General features: G+C 40.6%; 1 protein-coding gene across 2 annotated transcripts in view; it reads left to right on the top strand.

Moving 5' to 3' along the window:
- usp40 (ubiquitin specific peptidase 40) overlaps nucleotides 1-22,716 on the top strand; it is a 139,297-nt gene that overhangs the window by 104,372 nt on the left and 12,209 nt on the right. For both annotated transcript variants that reach the window (XM_072578553.1, XM_072578554.1), the window contains 6 exons: nucleotides 1,669-1,743; nucleotides 2,405-2,534; nucleotides 9,386-9,480; nucleotides 18,143-18,261; nucleotides 19,150-19,215; nucleotides 20,695-20,905. In XM_072578553.1, the coding sequence (XP_072434654.1) occupies nucleotides 1,669-1,743; nucleotides 2,405-2,534; nucleotides 9,386-9,480; nucleotides 18,143-18,261; nucleotides 19,150-19,215; nucleotides 20,695-20,905 (696 nt within the window). The remainder of the gene's footprint in view (nucleotides 1-1,668; nucleotides 1,744-2,404; nucleotides 2,535-9,385; nucleotides 9,481-18,142; nucleotides 18,262-19,149; nucleotides 19,216-20,694; nucleotides 20,906-22,716) is intronic.

Genomic DNA, 22,716 nt, shown 5'->3' with positions numbered 1-22,716 from the left:
ATTATATCAGACCTTTGGGACAGCCAAACAATGTCATATTCTGGGACCAGAGTTTACTTGAAAGTTTATATCCTTACACTTAGCTATGCTGCTCAGCTGGAAATTTAAGGATTCTTCCCGAGCTGGTGGTTGTGTACCATCTACTGGCTGATTGCATAACTATGGTAATTCTCAGTGCAGAGTGTCCGCATGTACGGTAGCACAGGAATGTAGTGTTTGATTTCATAAAAAAGGACAAATTATACAGGCATAATAGATATTTTTGTTTGACATAGTGCATTTTAATGAAATTACTTGTAAGATGTTAATGGTTTTAAGATATAGAATTTCAACATGTACTGGTACCTTTGGAAAATTTTGCAATATTTAACACGCGTAATTGACAAAGATTCCTTCATGAATAAATAAACATGTTCAGAAGGAGGAGACAATAAGTGATTTACATTGAAGGTCCATCATCTTCCTCCTTTAATTGTTCAATTTCTTGAGGACGTGGGATGAAATTTGAAAGAGGTGGGACTCAGATGAACCTTCAAATACAAGACTCTTTCATCTTGGTAGATGCCTTATGTTACCAGAAGTATTGTTCACACAGGTGTATCACAGCCATAGTGTGTCTCATCTGTACGATACACTGTGACACCTCCCAAACCCATTGTCTCAATGATCTAGAAGAATAAGGTCAGAAGATGCAAGGCAACACCAGTATCTTCAAGACCCCCTCTAATTTGTACAACTTGCTGACTTGGAATTTTATCACTGTTCCTTCATTGTCAATCAATCAAAATCCTGGAATCCTCTTGCTGTTAACACTGTAGATGTTTCTTTGTGACATGAACTGCGATAGTTCAAGGGATGACTCAATATCAGCTTCTTGAGGGCAGTTAGGATGGATAAGAAAAATGGTTTTTCCATTGATATCCACATCACTAACTGAAGGAATTAAAAGATTCCATTACATCCTTACAACTGATATTGGTTTTCAAAAAGATTGTACATTACTCTTTAGATAGCTCAGGAAGATGAAAATCTGAAACTCTCTTTCTGCTGCATACCCCCTCCTCCAAATAGAATGAGGCTGAGAGCCAATTGAAAATAATAGAATTAAAGCTGAATTGAAGATGAACTTTCATTGGGCTTGGATTTTGAGGGTATGGAACTAAGACAGATGGATGAAATCAAGTAGCAGATTAGTCAAAAGCTAATAAATGAGAGGACAGGCTTAAGGGGATGAATGGCTGATTCCTATTCCTATATAGAAGATGAGGACAGTGTAAGTCACAACTTCTGTGTTTCTGTGGAAGGGTCACCAGATCTGGAACATTAACTTTGATTTCTCTTCACAGATGCTGCCAGACCTGTTGAACTTTCTCAGCAACTTCTGTTTTTGTTCTATGTTTCTTTGTTCAATAAATTGATTTCAGTTGGGATGGTAAATTTTATTCTTCATGGTCTCAGCTGAAAATATTTTATTGCCATGATTATAAATCTTAGCATATTCTCAACACTCTCTCAAATGGCTGAGTAAGCTAGTGACTCTAGCACCTAGTGACTGTTGCTTAGAGGTGCATTCATTGCTTTCAGGGTAAGGAGTCAGGAGAAAATTGCCAGAAGAGGGAGGGAAGCTTAATATCGTACAACTGTTTATTTTCATGTTGGTATTTGTAGGAAGCCACATTGGCATATATGAAGATAACAAATGGAGAGACACTGGTCATCATGGAGGGAAGGCTTCCACCAAAGGTAAAACTTTCACTGTAATACAATTAATCAGAAAGCGCTGCACAATTCCACTCCTGATTTTTATGTGAAAAGTAAACTATCTTTTCAGTGTCAGCTCAGTGGAATAAATTGTAAAGCACAGATGGAGACCTTTCAGCCCATCAACCCTATGTCTGCCCCTCTGTGAAAAGGCATCCAGTTATTTCCATCTGCTTCTCCCTCGTCTCCTATTTTGAATTTCTTTTTTAGTGAATATATTCAATATATTCGAGTTCATAACTGATTGTACTTCCACCAATTTTCCAGATGGTGCATTTCAGATCGCGCCATCCATGACTGATTCCTTTGCTAATTATCTTGAATGTGTTTCCTCTGGTTACCGATGTCCCTTATGTGGATACAGTCTCTCCTTAGTTATTCTGTTGAAGTCTTTGATAATTCTGAATGCTTCTATTAAATCTCCCTTTGACCCTCTTTGTTATAAGGAGAATGACCCCAGAAATGCCTGCATCATGCTTATTGTCAGAGAAAGATTTATATCATGAGTGAAACAGCAGATTTCTGCTACATGACTTGGCCAACAGGCAGTAGATTGCTTTCACTGCCAGAGTCTGATTGAAAAATAAAAGTCTCTTTTGTGTCCTTTTTGTGCTTTTTCAGTTTCTTGGTGTATCTCTCACAGGGATTCCTGATGTTACCTGTCTGGCTCTACCAGCCTCCACTGGACTCTGAAAATAGAGGGTGCTTTCGAGAAGAGCAGGAAAACATTGCAAATAAACTCTGTGCTTTAAATATCGAGTCAACTGCCAGAGGTAGGTGAACAAGGTAGAGGAAATTGTGGTGTTTTGAAATTGATTGTGAGTTAGCATGTAATATGGCTCAGTTACATTTTTGATGTGACCAATTTCTGGAGTTTTTCAGAATGATTGAGTTTTTTTTAGAAAAAGCTGGATTAGATTGTTTCCTGTAAAGCTGTAACAGGGTTTTCTTTTGGGTTGGAATTGCTTCAGCTGGGTGTGTGAAATGTTTTAGTATATAGGTATTCCACCTTTAAAGTGGCCTCTTTCACTATTTTGCTTTAACGTCAGTGAGTTAGAAAGTCTAGAAAATGTAAGACTTGTTATAATGTTGTTTACCGGAGTATATTACAGTACTTGACCTGATTGCCACCATTTTGCATGACCTTTCTGTCTCCAACTCGCAGTCTCTCCCCATGGTACGTAGTGTCCTGTGGCGAGGGACATTCCACCCTCCACATCTCAACTTCTCCACTAGAGCTGCTACCTGCATCGTTTACCAATTAGGAGTTAAGCATTTAAAGACTTGTATTTCCGTTTAGAGGGTGCAGGAACATGTATTTTCCTGCTAAGGGATGCCCTCACAAAACATAACTTCATTTTTAACATTGATTCCTTTGGAATTCTCAGGATCGTACCCTTGACTTTGTGATAATACTCTTACCTTTTGCCCATGAACAATTCTAAAATGCCTGTCTTATTAATGAATGGAAAACTTAGTTGCGATTAACTAGAAAAATTATATCTTGGCATTATGCAAACCTTAGTGTAACAGTTCTGAAGGCATGTCTGCCTACTTCTGTTTTTATTCCCTATCTGCATGGTAAAAACTATTCAGATTATATTTCCCTTTTTTTTGAAACAAACATGCAAAGTAGAAGCAGATTGGGCCATTCTGTCCCTTGAGTCTGCTCTATCATTTAATACAATCATAGTTGAATGAGAGTTTTAAATTCCACAACCCTATCCACCCCCAATAATTTTGATTCCCTTACCTAACAAGGACTTGTCTACCTCTGCCTTAATAATATTTTATGACTTTGCCTCCAGCACCTTCTGAGGCAGAGAGTTCCAAAGTCTCTCAGCTTCCTGAGAGAAAACATTCTCCTGATCTCTGTCCTGCAAAAGTGTCCCCCAAAAATAGTGTTTCCTAGTTTTGAACCCGCCCACAAGAGGATACACCCTTTCTATGTTCACCTTCACATGATCATTCAGGATCTTGTACTTCAATCAAGACTTTTCCAAACTGCAATGATTATGTGCTCAGCTTGTCCACACATAAGCCAACCCACGCATTCCAGGTACCAATCTAGTAAACTGCCTCTGAACTTCCTCCAATGCATTTACATTCTTCCTGAAGTAGGGAGACCAGTATGCAAACTTATTGCAGTTGAACACCTGGACTTCTCTCTGACTCAGAACTCTGCAGCTACTCTCTGCTTTAACTGTCTCCTTTTTTTATTCCTTATTCCAAAGTGAGCAACTTCACATTTCCTCATATTATAATCCATCTGCTAGATTTTTCCCCCACTTGTTCAAACTATGTTCATTTGCTACTGCCCATATGTTCTCTCCACAATATGCTTTCCCATCTATCTTTGTGTCATCTGCAAATTTAATTACCATGTCTTCACTCCCATCATCCAAGTTATTGATCTAAATTGTAAAATAGCTGAGATTCTGGCAAAGATTCATGCAGGATTCCACTCATCACATCCTTTGAATCAGGCAAAGCCTCATTTGTATGCATACTGTTTGCTGCCAGTCAGCAAATCTTCTGTCCATGTTTGTGTGTTACCCCTTTAAACCACTGAGCTCCTACTTTGCTCAATAACCTATCAAGTGGTGCCTTCTGAAATACCTTCTGGAAATCCAAGTGCAGTACATCTACAGGCTCCCCTTTATCCTTAACGCTAGTCACTCCTTCAAAGAGTTCCACTAAATTGGGTAAACGTGCTTTTTCCTTTCTCAAAACCGTGTTGGCTCAGATTACCCTGAGTTTTTCCAAAAAGCTCACTCTTCACCTACTTAATGATTGATTCCAACACCTTTCATATGACTGATAGCAAGCTATTTGGCCTATTGTTTCCTGTTTCTGCTTCTCTCCCATCTCAAATAGAAGAGTTGTATTTATGTTTTTCTGGTCTGATGGAATCTTTCTGGAATTGATAGAATTTAGTAAAATTAATACCAATGCATTTACTCATTCATTAGAGTCATAGAGCACGGAAACAGACCCTTCGGTCTAACTCATCCATGCTGAACAGATATCCAAACCTAGTCTAGTCCCATTTACCAGCATTTGGCCAATATCCCACTAAACCCTTCCTAGTCATATATCCATCCAGATGCCTTTTAAGTGTTGTAATTGCACCAGCCCCCTCATTCCATACATGCACCCGCTCATTAGCCATCTCTTTTAAGATTCTGGGATGAGGTCCATCAAGACCTGGGAACTTAGTAGCCTGTGGCTCCATCTGTTTGTTCAGTATTACAAATTTACAAACAAGGAGCATGAATATGCCATTCGGCCTTTAAACCTGCTCTTTTTGGTAGGATTATTGTCAATCTTCTTGGACTCTCAAAACCAGATTCCTGCTTACTCCAGATGATTTTAGGTAAGGTACTGCAGTACTGTTTCTTGAAAAATTTCATACGAGTCCTGGTGAACAACAGGATTTCTGGCCCCAATAATGTAGTAAGTTTGAAGCGAAACAAGGGAAATGTTCAAAGGGAAATGCTGACTGTGTATCCTAGTTCACTTCAGCTGATAAGCTTTCGTGCCCATACAGTTGTCCCTATTTAAATTCTAAGTTCTATACTTAGACTCACTCTTCAAACTAGATATAAATTTCAGTCAATCATCTAAGGATGCCTTTATGCTGATGTCATTAATTAATCCAATCACATGATATAATAACAAGTCTAGTATAACTTGCTCTCTATAGGTTGCAGAATGTGGTGCTGTTAGGAAATTATCTCGTGTTCTGTGAACTCCTCATCAAGGCTGACATTGTCAATGTGATTTTTCTCATCTGTTATCTTTGTCGCGTAATCTTTAAGTCGGAATATTAGGTTTTTAAAATTTTCCTTTCCTGCCACTTTCTGACCTTAATTTCTCACATAACTATTTTACTCTCCTGCATTGACTATCCATTGATTTGTTACATCTACCCAAGCTTGATCCCTCCTCTCCATTTTTTAGTGTAAAGCATTGTCTATTAGCATTATTATGTTTGCTAAAACACTAGTCCCAACAGTCTAGATTATAGTGGTGCTGGAAAAGCACAGCCGGTCAGGCAGCATCCGAGGCGCAGGAAAGTCGACGTCTCAGGCAAAAGCCCTTCATCAGGAATAGAGGCAGGGTGTCTGCAGAGTGGAGAGATAAATGAGAGGGGCATGGGGGTGGGGGAAGGTAGCAAAGAGTACAATGGGTGAATGGGGGTGGGGATGAAGATGATAGGTCAGAGAGGAGGGTGGAGTGGATAGGTGGAAAGGAAGATAGGCAGGTAGGACAGGTCATGAGGTCGGTGCTGAGCTGGAAGGTTGGAGCTGGGGTGAGGTGGGGGAAGGGGAAATAAGGAATCTGGTGAAATCCACATTGATGCCATGGGGTTGAAGTGTTCCAAGGCAGAAGATGAGGCGTTCTTCCTTCAGACGTCTGGTGGTGAGGGAGCGGCAGTGGAGGAGGCCCAGGACCTGCATGTCCTCGGCAGAGTGGGAGGGGGAGTTGAAATGTTGGGCCACAGGGTGGTGGGGTTGATTGGTGCGGGTGTCCCGAAGATGTTCCCTCAAGCTAGGAGGCATCCAGTCTCCCCAGTATAGAGGAGACCGCATCGGGAGCAATGGATACAATAAATGATATTGGTGGATGTGCAGGTTAAACTTTATGGATGTGGAAGGCTCCTTTGGGGCCTTGGATGGAGGTGAGGGAGCAGGTGTAGGCGCAGCTTTTGCAATTCCTGCTGTGGCAGGGGAGGGTGCCAGGAAGGGAGGGAGGGTTGTTGGGAGTGTGGACCTGACCAGGTAGTCATGGAGTGAATGTTCTTTGTGGAAAGAGGTGGGGAGGGAAATATATCCCTGGTGGTAGGGTCCTTTTGGAGATGGCGAAAATGTCGTCAGATGATGTGGTTTATGCGAAGATTGGTAGGGTGGAATGCGAGCATCAAGAGGGTTCTGTCCTTATAATGGTTGGAGGGGTGGGGTTCAAGGGCGGAAGGGCGGGATGTGGATGAGATGTGTTGGAGGGCTTCTTTAACCATGTGGGGAAGGGAAATTGTGGTCTCTCAAGAAGGAGGCCATCTGGTGTGTTCTGTGGTGGAACTGGTCCTCCTGGGAGCAGATATGGCAGAGGAATTGGGAATACAGGATGGCATTTTTGCAGGAGGTAGGGTGGGAAGAGGTGTAATCCAGGTAGCTGTGGGAGTCGGTGGGTTTGTAAAAAATGTCAGTGTCAAGTCGGTCGTCATTAATGGAGATGGAGAGGTCCAGGAAGGGGAGAGAGGTGTCAGAGATGGTCCAGGTGAATTTAAGGTCATGGTGGAATGTGTTGGTGAAGTTGATGAATTGCACAACCTTCTTGCGGGAGCACCCCAACAGTACTGGCCCCGCTTCCCATAGCACTGATGCCAATTCCCTACAAATAGGAACCCACTTCATCCACAACAGTCTTTGAGTCACACATTAATTTCACTAACTGTATGGCCCCTCTGTCAATTGGCTCATGACTTAAGTAGTAATTAAAAAATTACCCTTGAAGCTCTTCAATTTGGTACCTAGTTCCTGTGCTATCTAAGCAAAACTTTGTTCTTCCAATGGCGTTGGTACTACCAATGGTCGCAAAGACTTGCTTTTGTCCACACAGGCAAGCAGTGCAATCTTCTTAAGTCATTGCAAACGCTGAGGCCCCTCTAATGCAATATTGTTTGACCCCTTTTCTCCTCACTTGTGATCTCTTATAGCGCCTTACTACACATAGATTGGGACTTCCCTATCCTAGGGGATGCGATACTTTCTGGAGCTAGTGTCCAGAAATCTCTTCTCTTTCCTTGATACATTGCAACCTCCAAATCGGTAACTCTGAGTTGGAGTTTCTGTAGTTACAGACCTTTGCGACAGATGTGATTGCACTGGACCACTTTCCGGTCCTGAAACTCCCACAGAATGCAACTCTGACACAGTGTTCTGTCTCCCCATTGTGTGTTTGTTTGTTGAATGTAATTTATTAATTTAATCAGCCATGTAAAATTAATTGTAATTCTTTACTGCAATTTTGCTGTATCTGTTAAATGTTGATACTTTTTTTTGGGAGTGTTCTTGTATTTGACTTGTCTGCATGTCACATGCTAACTCCAAAAGCCCTCAATAATCTATTATTAAATCACGAGAAATGATAGACTGGCTGATGGACTAGATCATGACCTTTACACTGGGCTCTGCCTAATGAGAGGACTGGGATTTGCAAAGTCCTTTATCCTACTTTAAACCATGTTTATTATGTGCCAGGAGCTGCCCTTTCTCAGCAGAGGCAAATAACACTTATATTATCTCGATCCTTAACTACTAAAGCTCGTGACTCAAATATCGGTATGAAGGACAGTAACTTTATCATCGGACAACACATAACAAGATTGTTAATGACAGCATTAAATGGGAGCTAGTATTTATGGGCAGGAAAAGCACTTTTCAGACTTTGCCAACTGGACAATTTAGATGTAACCAGAATGTTGAACTGCAATTGCAATGACTATTTCATTCACGGATCGACACAGGATGGCTCAAGCGTTGTGTTGCTAAAATTTGGAATTTTTCAAATCCTAATATTGGGTAGGACTGATAGCCCTGCTCACTTATCACTGACTTTTCGGGGAATTGCGAATGTCTTCCTCATAGTCCTCTTGGGATATACAGTTGAGATATTGGTGGAATAAAATTGAAGTGTTTGATTACATACTTCACTTCTTACTTTGAATTACTTGGCTGTGCTGTATGAATTAATTTACATTGCGGTTTATTCCTTGAGACATTGTCATGTGTATCTCTTCTTAAATTTTACTTGTTTATGGGATGTGGCATCATTGGCTATGCCCTGAAAAAGGTGGTATTGAGCTGCTTTGAGTCACTGCTGTCCTTGAGATATAGGGGCATCCAAGATGCTTTTAAAAAGGGAATTGCAGGGTTTTGATCCAGCAATAGTGACCAAACAGCAATATAGTTTCACGTCAGGGTGATGTGCATCTTGGAGGAGAACTTGCAGATGATGGTGTTCCCATGTATTTTTTCTGCCTATAATACGGGCTCCCATACTGTACTCTTGACCTGCTACATGGTACTGATCATGGGTTTAGAAGGTACTGTGGCAGGGGACTTGTTGAATTACTGCAGACTGCATGGTATAAACAGTTGTTACTGTACATCAGTAGTGAATAGAATGAATGATTAAGGTGATGGATGGGGTGGTCAGTCAAGAAGACTGCTTCATCTTAGATGGTGTCAAGCTTCTAGAGTGCTGTTGGAGTTGCGCTCACCCAGGCAAGTGGAGAGTATTCCATCACAATCCTGGCGTGTGCCTTGTAGATGGTGGACAGGCTTTGGGGAGACAGGAAGTGAATTAATGACTGCAGAATTCCTAACTGCCAGCCTTCTCTTGTCTACCAGAAAGTCTCTGGTCAATAGTAATCCCCAGAATGTTGGTAATGTGAGATTCTGTAATGGTAGTGCCATTGAGCACCAAAGAGTGATGGTTAGACTGACTTGTACTGAAGGTCGTCAATACCTGTGTGAAGGTTGCTTGCCATTAATCTGTTGGAGATTATATAGTATGCAAGGATGAATTATGATATATCCTTGAAATTCTTGTATTGCAGATTTTTCGTTGCGACAGTATATGGGCACTGAATTGGAATACGTTGGCAATATTGAGATATCAGGGGAAGCTAGTCTAGAGGACTTAAAAACTCAGGTAGGTCAACTCCTTATTATGTTTCATTTTGGTTTTCCGGTGTATTGGTTGAAAATATCTGTGGTATATCTAACTTGTAGAGCTATGAATCTTATTCAGAAAGTCATTTGTTTAATTTACTGTTGGAACATGGGCATCACTGGCAGAGTTCTGAAGAAATGTCATACCAAACTCCATGAGTTTCTCCAACGTTCTGTGTTTCTTCAGGTTTCCATTATCTACTTTGCTTTTATTCCATTTTTCAGAGTTGTGATCAAGATGCCAGCACGCATCCAGCACAAGGATGTGGCAGTGTGGCTCAGTGCTTGGCACTGCTGCCTCACAGTGCCAGGGGCCTGGGTTCGATCCCACCTGTTTGTATTGACTGTATTGAGTTTGCACGTTCTCCCCATGTCTGCGTGGCTTCCCTCTAGGTGCTCCAGTTTCCTCCCACTGTCTAAAGATGTGTAGGTTAGGTAGATTAACCATGCTAAATTGTTCATTGTGTCCAGGGATGTGCAAGTTAGGTGGATTAGCAGGGTTACGGGAATAGGATGGGAGAGGTGGGATGCTGTTCAGATGATTGATGTGGGCTTGTTGGGATGAATAGCCAGTTTCATACTGTGGGGATTCTGTGAAGATAATCTTGAGCTAACAGTCAATACTGACCTATGTCATAAATCTGCTTAATTGGCAGCTCGTGCATCACCTTAGACATCAAATCAATCTACCCCTAAAATAGTCGTTGCAATTTTTATCAAAAATTGAACAACAGCAATTTATCCAAGCTTCTACAACAGCATCTATAAGAAAGTTTTAGATGGAGAGGAATTTCTTAAGTGCGTACAAGACAATTTTCTGATTCAGTATGTGGATATACCTACTAGAGGAGGTGCAAAACTTGACCTACTGTTGGGAACTAAGGTAGGGCAGGTGACTGAGGTGTCAGTGGGGGAGCACTTTGGGGCCAGCGACCATAATTCTATTTGTTTTAAAATAGTGGTGGAAAAGGATAGACTAGATCTAAAAGGTGAAGTTCTAAATTGGAGAAAGACCAATTTTGACAGTATTAGGCAAGAACTTTCGAAAGCCGATTGGAGGCAGATGTTTGCAGGTAAAGGGATGGCTGGAAAATGGGGAGCCTTCAAATGAGATAACAGGAATCCAGAGAAAGTATATTCCTGTCAGGGTGAAAGGAAAGGCTGGTAGGTATAGGGAATGCTGATGACTAAAGAAATTGAGGGTTTGGTTAAGAAAAAGAAGGAAGCATATGTCAGGTGTAGACAGGATAGATCGAGTGAATCCTAAGAAGAGTATAAAGGAAGTAGGAGTATACTTAAGAGGGAAATCAGGAGGGCAAAAAGGGGACATGAGATGGCTTTGAATTAAGGAGAATCCAAAGGGTTTTTACAAATACATTAAGGACAAAAGGGTATCTAGGGAGAGAACAGGGCTCCTCAAAGATCAGCAAGGCGGCCTTTGTGTGGAGCTGCAGAAAATGGGGGAGATACTAAAATGAGTATTTTGCATCAGTATTTACTGTGGAAAAGGATATGGAAGAGATAGACTGCAGGGAAATAGATGGTGACATCTTGCAAAATGTCCAGATTACAGAGGCGGAAGTGCTGGATGTCTTGAAATGGTAAAAGGTGGATAAATCCCCAGGACCTGATCATGTGTACCCGAGAACTCTGTGGGAAGCTAGAGAAGTGATTGCTGGGCCTCTTGCTGAGATATTTGTATCATCAATAGTCATAGGTGAGGTGCCGGAAGACTGGAGATTGGCAAAGGTGGTACCACTGATTAAGAAGGGCGGTAAAGACAAGCCAGGGAACTATAGACCGGTGAGCCTGACCTCAGTGGTGGACAGGTTGTTGGAGGGAATCCTGAGGGACAGGATGTACATGTATTTGGAAAGGCAAGGACTGATTAGGGAAAGTCAGCATGGCTTTGAGCATGGGAAATCATGTCTCACAAACTTGATGCAGTTTTTTGAGTAAGTAACAAAGAGGATTGATGAGGGCAGAGCAGCAGATGTGATCTATGTGGACTTCATTAAGGCATTTGACAAGGTTCCCCATGGGAGACTGATTAGCAAGGTTAGATCTCACAGAATACAGGGAAAACTAGCCATTTGGATACAGAACTGGCTCAAAGGTTGAAGATAGAGGGTGGTGGTGAAGGGTTGTTTTTCAGACTGTGAAGGCCTGTGACCAGTGGAGTGCCACAGGGATCAGTGCTGGGCCCTCTACTTTTTGTCATTTACATAAATGATTTGGATGCGAGCATAAGAGGTACAGTTAGTAAGTTTGCAGATGACACCAAAATTGGAGGTGTAGTGGACAGCGAAGAGGGTTACCTCAGATTACGACAGGATCTTGACCAGATGGCCCAGTGGGCTGAGAAGTGCCAGAGAGAGTTTAATTCCGATAAATGCAAGGTGCTGCATTTTGGGAGCGCAAATCTTAGCAGGACTTATACACTTAATGGTAAGGTCCTAGGGAGTGTTGCTGAACAAAGAGACCTTGGAGTGCAGGTTCATAGCTTCTTGAAAGTGGAGTCGCAGGTAGATAGGATAGTGAAGAAGGCGTTTGGTATGCTTTCCTTTATTGGTCAGAGTATTGAATACAGGAGTTGGGAGGTCATGTTACGGCTGTACAGGACACTGGTTAGGTAACTGTTAGAATATTGCGTGCAATTCTGGTCTCCTTCCTATCGGAAAGATGTTGTGAAACTTGAAAGGGTTCAGAAAAGATTTACAAGGATGTTGCCAGGGTTGGAAGATTTGAACTATAGGGAGAGGTTGAACAAGCTCGGGCTGTTTTCCCTGGAGCGTCGGAGGCTGAGAGGTGACCTTATAGAGGTTTACAAAATTATGAGGGGCATGGATAGGGGAAATAGATGAAGTCTTTTCCCTGGGGTCGGGGAGTCCAGAACTAGAAGGCATATGTTTAGGGTGAGAGGGGAAAGATATAAAAGAGACCTAAGGGGCAACTTTTTCACACAGAGGGTGGCACATGTATGGAATGAGCTGCCAGGGGAAGTGGTGGAGGCTGGTACAATTGCAACTTTTAAGAGGCATTTAGATGGATATATGAATAGGAAGGGTTTGGAGGGATCTGGGCCGGGTGCTGACAGGTGGGACTAGATTGGGTTGGGATATCTGGTCAGCATGGATGTGTTGGACCGAAGGGTCTGTTTCCATGCTATACATCTCTACGACTGTAAATTTCAAATGTGTCTGTGTGTGTGTGTGGTTAATTCAATATTGCAGGTAACAGTTAAATTCTTTCTTATCATAAGTGAGACTTAATGCATGGTAGTATTAGAGCAGCAGATGATAAGTAATAGTTGAGAATATTATTTGTTATTGTTCTTTGGGTAGAAGGCATGATTCATTTATCATTCCTTCTCCTCTTAATATATGTCTGCACCTGGACAGGTGCCCATGCTGGCTCCTCTTCACTTGTGCAACTCGAATGTTCGAGGAAGTACACCAAGTACTTCCAGAGTAGAAAATCCATGACTTAAGTGTCTTCTGTATCTACCCTATAGTTGGCTTGGCATTCTTTGAATCCAGACACAGGCTCTAGACCTCCATAACTGCTTTTTAGCTTCAGCACATTTTCTGCTTCCAAAGTCATGGCATAACGCAGGGCATTGAGATCAGTGAGTCCCAATTAATTAAATTCTAGTTTTGAACACCATATTCCTAATTCTAACAGAGTAGTCAAACTAATCTAAATATCCATAATATTAAACTAGAGAAAAGCAAAAACTTAATGCTGAAAATTAATGAAAGGGAATTATAGTTGGTTATGTTTTAATGAGTAACAAAAATTTGAACATTCCCAAAAAGGCAGAGGTGAAATAAAAACTATTGATAGTATTTATCCTGTACCCTTCATTTTCTCGCTTTTTTTTTTAAACAGTAGCAAGGCCATTTGTAACTTGGTTCAGTCAGCAGAAAGTCCAAAGCATTACACTTATTCAAAACTAAGCTTTTTGGAAGAGAAAGCTAAGATTATCTAATTCTTGCAATGCCGACATTCCTCAAAATATCCTCCCAAAACTATATTCTTGCATTGCTACCCTCAGTGCAAATTTGTTATGATTCAGTACAACACTAGTAAAAGAAAATTTCATTTGCACACAGATGTATCAGTAATCCATTATCATGCCACAAATGATATCTGATAACAAGCTATTCTTAGGTTTTTGGGTAATCTTATCAAAAGATCGGGGCAGGTGGATTGGGCGAGTGTCTGGATCATGTTCACCTCCCTTCACAATTCCACTGTCTCAGCTCGGTGCTTAGGCCATTGAATACAATTTTTTTTAAAAAAGGTCATAACAAAGAGTATAAATATCGTTGAGAACACTAGCAAGAAGTGTACTTCTCACTTATAAATTCAAGTCCAAATTAGTAAATATATTGATTCCAAATTGCAACTTTTTTAGTGTATTTTGCAAAAATGACTTGCTCCAAGTCAACCATAAAAACAATTTTAGAAAAATTTCCGTTTGGTGTGATTTTTATGATTATGTCTGCTATCTTAGTGAGCCCTGGTAGAACTTTGTTCTAATGATAGAAAACTTAGATTAAACATTTCCTACTTGATTGGAACATCGCATTTTGTTTGTGATAGATCATTCATTTCCCGAATAGCCAAATAATATTGAGTCACTTTACTACTTCAACATTATGCAAGATCCAAAGAGCAGCATTATTTGAGTAGCTAGTTTTGTCAAGATTGAATTTTACTTTCTCAAAACATTCTTCCCTTTTGCACGGCAATAAACAAGATGATCTGGACTGGTTTTCCCAGTTTCCTTTAATGAGAATGTGATTACCCTTTCTCAATAACTCATGAATTCATCATTGGAAGTTTTGGTTTCAAAACAAAAATGGCCACACTTGGTGATTTATCAGTCCCTACTCCAAACACCTGAAAGATGGGTAAGTGAGGTTGGAGATACTGGTGCCAGGTAGGCAGACCAGAGTTGGAGAAACACTTAGTACCAGTGGCATGGACTGTCTATAAGGACGCCACCACTCTTGCCCAGTAGCCTTTCTCCTGGTGGTCTCCCCACTCGACATCTGATCCTATTGATGCAGGCAAAGTGCACGTGGAACTGGCAATTAATGACTTAATTGGCCCCCTTGGCCTCCCGAGGCAGTGTCTGAGCAAGCAAGTTCCCATTACTGGTGAAATGGTATGGTATGAGAAGACATGCACAGCCCCTTCCTGACCTCTCTGCAGCATTTTCCAATTTTTACTGACTACCAGCCTGTCCCCAGAGAGTCTGAAAATGTCAGGCCATTATGTCTTCTGGCACTGCAGAATTCTTCAAACTGCTGGATTTTTTTGTTCCACCCTCCATATATCTGAGGTAGAGAAAGCCACAGCCATCCACTCAAGACCAAAGCCATTAGAACCTCAGAGTTTGATTTCATCAAAATAAAATTTTCTGGTCAGTTTAGCAACTTCAAATTTAATAATATGCCATATATAAATTTACTTCCAATGGTGAAGTCGTTGATCGTTGGTGAGTTGAAAACAGAGATCAGTGGAAAATGCTTCATTTTGAATCAAGTGCCATTTTACTTTGTTTTCCGAATATACCTTTGAAATGCCTTTTGAAAACTTGCAGAATTTTATTTTACTTTTTTAGAAATTGAAAATCTGTTGAAACATCAGAAACAATTAGTACATAAGTAGCTTTTAAAATGTTCTTATTGCAATGGTAACATTTCAGATTAAGCTGAATTTTTAAAAAAACTCTGTTCCTGAATCCAAAATCTCCCAGTACAGTAACCAGCAGAATTACCCTAAAAGTCCTAACATTTCCATTCAAATCACAAGCCATTTAAAATATTTGGAACTGGTAATTTTTATACGTGATAGACTAATAACTATATTTGGATTCACTTTCATCGTTTAAATAATAACCATAGACTACACTGACTCTATCATAATTTATTAGATTAGTTAACCTCAATAGTTGCTATTTAAATGTTTAACTGGGTTTGTTTACCAACCAGCCTGTCATGCTAAAAATATTATAAATATTTTCTCTTTTCATTGATATATTTTGAACAGGAAGAAGTGAGGATTGCTGACGTTGGCAATCAGAGCTGAAGAGTGTGGTGCTGGAAAAGCACAGCTGGTCAGGCAGCATCTGAGCAGCAGGAGAGTTGACGTTTTGGGTGTAAGCCGATGAATGGCTGATGCCCGAAATGTCGACTCTCATGCTGCTTGGATGTTGCCTGATCGGCTGTGCTTTTCCAGCACCACATTTCTGAGCAGCCCTGATTAGTGCAAGACTAGAAGCTTAGACAAAATGTTTTTTTCAGAAATACTCCAGTTCTGATATAACTAACAAAACATATACAGAGCAGGTAAAGTAAAACAAAGCAGCTCATATTTAAGAAAAAGTTCTTGTGAATTATGTTGTCATTTTCCTTTTACAGCAAACTTTCCAAACAAATGTAAATATTGATTGTAACTAGAGATAACATTGTTCTAATTTTTAAACAAAATCTGCAACATTCTTGCACCAAAAGATGGAAAAAAAACAGATTCCCACAGTATGAGGACTCTGAAACATTCATGTAGGATTTTTAAAAGAATGTAGTTTCAAAAAATAAGGAACTGCAACTTATGATATTAGAAACAAGGCATAATCTTTTCCTTTATCGTTCTTAATTCCAACAAGCTGTCAGTGAAGAAAATGTCATTGTGAATCACCATAGTCGGGTTCCCACTGCACCATGTTGACATCATTCACCTTATTTAAGATCCTTCACCATTGCTCTCAGGAGACAACTTATTTGGGAATTTGCCCAGCCAGGTTGGCATATTTTCCTTTATGCCTATCTAAGAATGGAATTTCCTGTTATCATAGAATCATACAGATGTACAGCACAGAAACGGACCCTTCAGTCCTACCGACCAGATATCCTAAGTTAGTCTCGCCCCATTTTCCAGCTCTTGACCTATGTCCCTCTAAACCCTTCCTATTCATATACCCATCCAGATGCCTTTTAAATGTTGTAATTTTACCAGCCTCCACCACCTCCTCTGGCAGTTCAATCCATACATGAACCATCTTTTACGTGAAAAAGTTGATTCTTCAGTCCCTTTTAAATATTTTCCCTGTCATCTTAAACAAAGCCCTCTAGCTTTGGACTCTCCTATCCTGGGGAAAAGATCTTGACTACTCACCCTGTCCATGCCCCTCATGATTTTGTAGACTTCTAGAAAGTCACCCGTGAGCCTCTGATTCTCCAGGGAAAATAGCCCTAGCCTATTCAGCTTTCCCTATAGCTCAAACCCCCCAACCCTGGCAACATTCTTGTAAACCCTTGCTGAAGCATTTCAAGTTTAGCAACATCTTTCTTAAAGCAGGGAGACCAGAATTGAGCACAGTATTCCAAAAGTGGCCTAACCAATGTCCTGTACAGCTGCAACATGACCTCCCAACTCCTATACTCAGTGCACTGACCAACAAAGGCAAGCATACCAAATATCGTCTTCACCATCCTGTCTACTTACGACTCAAGGAGCTATGAACCTGTACTCCAAGATCTTTTTGTTCGGCCACATTCCCTAGAACTTTACCATTAGGTGTCTAAGTCCTGTCCTAATATGCCCTACCAAAATGTAGCGCCTCACATTCATCTAAATTAAATTGGCTCATTGGCCCATCTGATCACGGTCCCATTGTACTCTGAGATAACCATTTTTGCCGTTCGCTGCACCATCAATTTTGCTGTCATCTGAAAACATACGAACCATACCTCCTACATTCACGTCTAAATCATTTCTATAAATGACGAAAAGCAGTGGACCTAGTACTGATCTGTGGCACACAGCTGGTCACAGGCCTCCAGTTCAAAAAAGCAACCCTCAACCACCCCAATCTGTCTCCTAACTTTGAGCCAATTTTTTTCCCTCTGGTTGCTCCTGGAATTTTGTTGATCCTCAGTTTTCATATTGTTCTTAGCTGCCTGTTTCCAAATCTGTTAGGCTGACAAGCTCTTCCCAGTACTAACTCCCACAGTCCTGATCCCTTCTTAGAGAAAAAAGATTTCTCCACGCAGTCAAAATCTCCCTCTGTTGCATATTTTAATTTGTAAGTATATGGTCCCAGTAATTCTCAGCAGTTCTTTTTTTTTCCAATGAATTGTTGGCAAGGTTGCACCAACATTCACAGCGCCAACAAAAGTCCTGATTTAAAATTATAATCCTTCACAACTGTAGCCTTTTGCTTTCTCTGTTGCTGGGAATTGGTGCTGGAATCTCAGTTACAGGAAACCAGATGCAGATTGCCTCTTCAGGTGATAGCGTATGTTCGTTTCTGAACCCCATAATCTAAAGTCTTTCAGTGTAATTCACTTAGGAACGTTAAGATAGACACTGGAATAAATGTGCCATTCTCCACTAGTATAATGCTTACGGAAAGAGTGCACTTAGCCAAAAAAAAGTTCAAGCAATGAATTACGAAAGTAAAAGGAAACTGCAGAAGGGTATGGATGCAGACTTGCATCTATAAAGCACAAAAAATAAGCAATAAATCATATTGCTGATTCACTGTGCATTTGTGTGCAGGAGCCACTTCCCAAAAATGTACAGCTCTGGGTATTTTTGCTTACTGTGTTTTCTGTTCCCTCCTGCAGGTTTTGACCTTGCCTCTGCTGCAGGGTCTCTCTGTTCCTTCAATGGAATTCCTCAGAGTCTGGCTGGTGGAGAATAAATGTCCTGTCAAAATCCTACGGAACCAGCAGCAACAGCTCAGGTAGATGCCAGCTGCTGGCTCTGTGGGTAAATACTTGCTGCAGCTGCAGGAAATAGTCAGTTGATAATTACCCTAAACCTGTTCAAATTTTGTGACAGGACATCCGCTACAGACTGTCTTCCTGCAGTTAACATTAAAGTGAATGAGCTGGCTCACTTGTACTTGTAAACTTCAATCTAAAGGATGGAGAAACACTCTCACAGATAATCATGCTATCATAATTTATCAGGCTGAATGATTAGTATTTGAACTTGTTCTGTGTCAGGACATTCTCTATATCTAGAACTATAATTTCTGGATCTTCATAGGGAACCTGTTTGTTTAATTATTTGCTCTGTAAATGTGACTGCATTTACTGGCCATAACAGCGTTGAGAGGTTGGGGATTCTTCCACATGAAACAATTATGCCTCCAAACCTGGATATTTAGTCACATTGAGACGGAAGAAGCTAAACATAATTTTACCATTTCTATTTGCAATGGGATGTTAATAATCAGATTTTAAATAATGAGTGGAAGAATCTGAGAAGGAATGTTTTTCACCTTGAGAATGGTGTAGATTTGGCTCTTTCTCTCTTTAATAGGCAGCGATTCTCGTTGCGTTTGACGAGCAATTAGATCTGCACTTGAGGTTCCATAACCACAGGGCTATAGTACAACAGCTGGGAGGTGTGTTAAGTCCAAAGAGCATGGGCACAATAGACCTCAGTGCTGTAAAATCTTTCTATGTTTCTCCATCTTTGCACATTGATCCTATATGTCCTGCTGATGTTCTACATTCTGCTCCTATAAATTTAATATAAGTACTGGACAAATTTGACACTTAAGATTTGTTATATTGAGAAGCGTGTCTGGGTTCATTCCTGAGTTTTATTTTTGTCTCTGCAGCAAATTTAAACTGGGGTCAAGTGCAGAGATTGGAATTCAGCTACTGCAAGCAGAAGAGAACCTATCGTAAGTATACTTATTGTTTAGTTTCAGCTTTTCGCTTGGACAATATTGGCATTTTTCATTGATAATTTGAGAGTGTTGCAGAGATGCATTAACTCCACCAGATTCTTTTGTATAGTGAACAATGGCCATTTTCGTTGTCTCATGAGCAGGTTTCTGCACAAAAAGGAAAATGCCAGCTGCTACTTTTCTCGTCTAATGATTTTAAATTCACTTTATTCTTACTGTGTTGCTGAAGACAAATAAAGGCTGGGTTAAATTGTGTGTATCATGTTTGAAGTTTAAGCAATGCTTCCATTATTTCTTTATAAATTGCAGCCTACTTGTCTTGGTAATCTAAATTTAATTTATCCAGTAATAAGGCTGCAGCACTCTAGTAGTGTCTTTTCCAAACTTGCAGGTCTATAAAATTGGAATAGGTGAACAAGAGAGTGAGAAATGTCAATGTGAACAGGATTTGACTGGCCTGAGGATTTTGTTGGAGAACTGACTGCATCAGCCCATAGGTTGTAATTTGGGCCCCCAAAATGGGACAGAAAAAAACTTTCTGCTGTGTGGCACTTACCATGACCACTGGATTGTTCAAAGTGCTTTTGAAATGTAATGGTTGTTTTAACATAGAAAACCTGGCAGTCAGTTTGGGTACAGTAAGTTTGTACAAATAGCAACAAGATAATGACCAGCTAAACTATTTAAATATTTTTTGAGGGATAAATTTTGGTTAAAGTGCTGCAAATAATTCTCTCTGCTTTCAAAGTAATGCTATGGGTATTTCAAATCCATTCAAGTAGACAGATGGGCTTAAAAATGTGTTGCTGGAAAAGGGCTGAAGAAGGGCTTTTGCCCGAAATGTCGATTCTCCTGCTGCGCTTTTCCAGCAACACATTTTTTAAGCTCTGATCTCCAGCATCTGCAGTCCTCACTTTCTCCAAATAGACAGATGGGTCCTTGATTTAATTTTTCATCTGAAAGATGGTTTATAAACCCAGGCATCTTTACACAACTGTTCTTGCAGCTGTATTTCGATTATTATGTAGAGATGCAGACACCTAGCTTGGAGGAGGAGAACTGTGCTCCTTTGCTGTACTTGCCTCGCTACCTAATTTCTTGAATTACTGATATGTTCACCAATATTTCTCTCAACAAGTCCAGTGTTAACTGTCGGAAATTGTCCTTGTAAACCTCAAATTTAGAATTCTCGATCCATTGCTAACCATTAAAAGATCATCCAGATGAAGACATAATAATTATTCTTTTGTGGGTAGTGGATCGCAAACCTGGAATTCTGAGAGTGCGCCTTTATGAGACAATTAGTAGTTTTCAAGATGGTTGAATGCTTCCTTCTCAAAGACAACTAGAGATGGTCAATAAATGCCAGTGATTTCCATTTCCCAAGAGTGAATTTAGTAAAAACAAAAATTATGCATATGTTTGTGCAGTAACAGAGGAGATTCAGTACCTTTTGATGAATCTTTGGTTCAGGTCTACTGAGTTGCTGTTGCGGCTGAAGATGGCAGTCCCTGGTGAAAGGATGTATTACCCAGCTGAGGAATTTGTTTGGGACATCTCCAAGGAATGCACAGTTCGCACCCTTAAACAGAAAATTGTACACCACTATTCATTGCCACCGGAACAGATTGAAATTGCCAAATACTTTCCAGATCAGTTTGAGTGGATGCCTATGACCAGTTGGGTAAGCAGAAAGACTCTTGTACTAACTGGTGTCTATAGATGTAAGAGCGCTAGCTTAGTAGAATAAAATAATGCACTTTTACATAGTATGACATGTGTGCCTGCATGCTAAGTAACCAGTAGTGGTCCATTTCTGCCAGAAATTGAGTGTAAATAATTTCATCAGCATCTATTCTGTGTTCTCTAAGGCATTCCCCAGGGCTCTATTGTTAGCCAATTCTTCCTCAAACATGGAGTTAACATCTAGATGTACACTAATGAGAGAAACCATTGATCATGTCTTCCATTATTGTATGTGGTATTGAATATCAAGTCTTATAAAGTTCAACCTTGCATGGGATGTACTGTGCTCCTCCCAAACATTTTGGCACAGATTTCTTATCTGCCTCTCCTTGGCTGCCCTGCTCCGGTTGAATCAGCAGGTGTGTCAATCTCAATGTCCTATTCCACCAGCGAATCCATACTCCTACCTGATCCATTACTAGGAATACATTTCAGTGCAAAGATGCCCATTTCCTCCTACCACAGTCTCAATTACATTTTCGCATGCTTCTCGTAATAATCTCAAGTCATTTATTTGTCCAAAGCTCACCTTATCAGACTCCCAACTCTGCCCTGCGCAAGCTAGCAACTCCACGTCCACACTTGTTTTTTTTAAGCCACCTCCCATGTTCACAAGCTTTGCTTGCGTAAATGACTTCAGTTTATTCACATTGTTTCAACTCTCAGCTGGGGCTTTCCCTGCCCCAGGTCCATCATCTGTTAGGAAGCACTTCAACACACAGTTGTTTGGAACTCTCATCCACAAACAGCTGTGGATACTGGATCAGTTATTAATTTTAAATCTGAGGTAGATAAATATTTTGTTGAGCAAAAATGTTAAATGATAGAGGACAAAGGCAGGTATATGGAGTTGGGCCAGACAACAGCCATGATCTCATTTAATGGGGGAATGGCTTGAGCAGCTGATTCACCTACTTCTTTTTCTGTGTTCTTATGTCAGTGGCAGAGGCCAGCCATTGATCCCTTGAAATCATTTTTTTTTTAAACTTCTCTTCCCTACTTTTCAAAGTTCCGAAATATCACGGAATTGTTCCAATTGTATCTGCAATGGCACCCATAAACAGTCGTCATTCCCTGTAAGCCATGTGACTGCGTGACAGCTCCAAGGATCCATGCGTGATGATTGTTGTGCCGATTATCATTCATGGCAATGACATCTAGCACCAGAAGTTGCTGCCATGCAAGAACCTCGGATGAAAGTAAAGTTAACAGGAGTGCTGCAACTAGTACCATTTCCCGCATAATCCTGTACATTTTTCTTTTACAGATAAAACTGCTTCTCGCTCTTGAATGCCTTGACTTAATCTGCCCCCACCACATTTTCAGGCATTGCATTCCAGATCTTCCCTACTTGCTGGTGTGTCAACAAAACCTTTCCCTCATGCTTCCATTGCTTTCTTTGCTGTTTATCCTAAATTTCAATTCCCAGTCATTCCTTCCACAGGTGTAAATAGTTTTTCATATCTTCTCTATCCAGACCTTTCATGAGTTAAATATCTGTATCAACTGATAATCCAAAAAAAATCCATAGATGTGCAAATTAGGTGGGATTGTCATGCTAAATAGCCTTGTAGTGTCCAGGGTTAGGTGCAGACTGGGTAGGTTAGCTAAAGTAAATGCAGGAAACAGACCCTTCAGTCCAACCAGTCCATGCCGAACATAATCCCGAACTAAACTAGTCCCAGCTGCCTGCTCCTGGCCCATATCCCTCTAAACCTTTCCTATTCATGCACCTGTCCAAATGTTTGT

This window comes from Chiloscyllium punctatum, chromosome 10 (genome assembly GCF_047496795.1).
Source record: "Chiloscyllium punctatum isolate Juve2018m chromosome 10, sChiPun1.3, whole genome shotgun sequence".
In the NCBI taxonomy this organism is placed as follows: Eukaryota; Metazoa; Chordata; class Chondrichthyes; order Orectolobiformes; family Hemiscylliidae; genus Chiloscyllium; species Chiloscyllium punctatum.
Note: the sequence above shows the minus strand (reverse complement) of the source record. Positions and strands in the feature narration are given on the sequence as shown.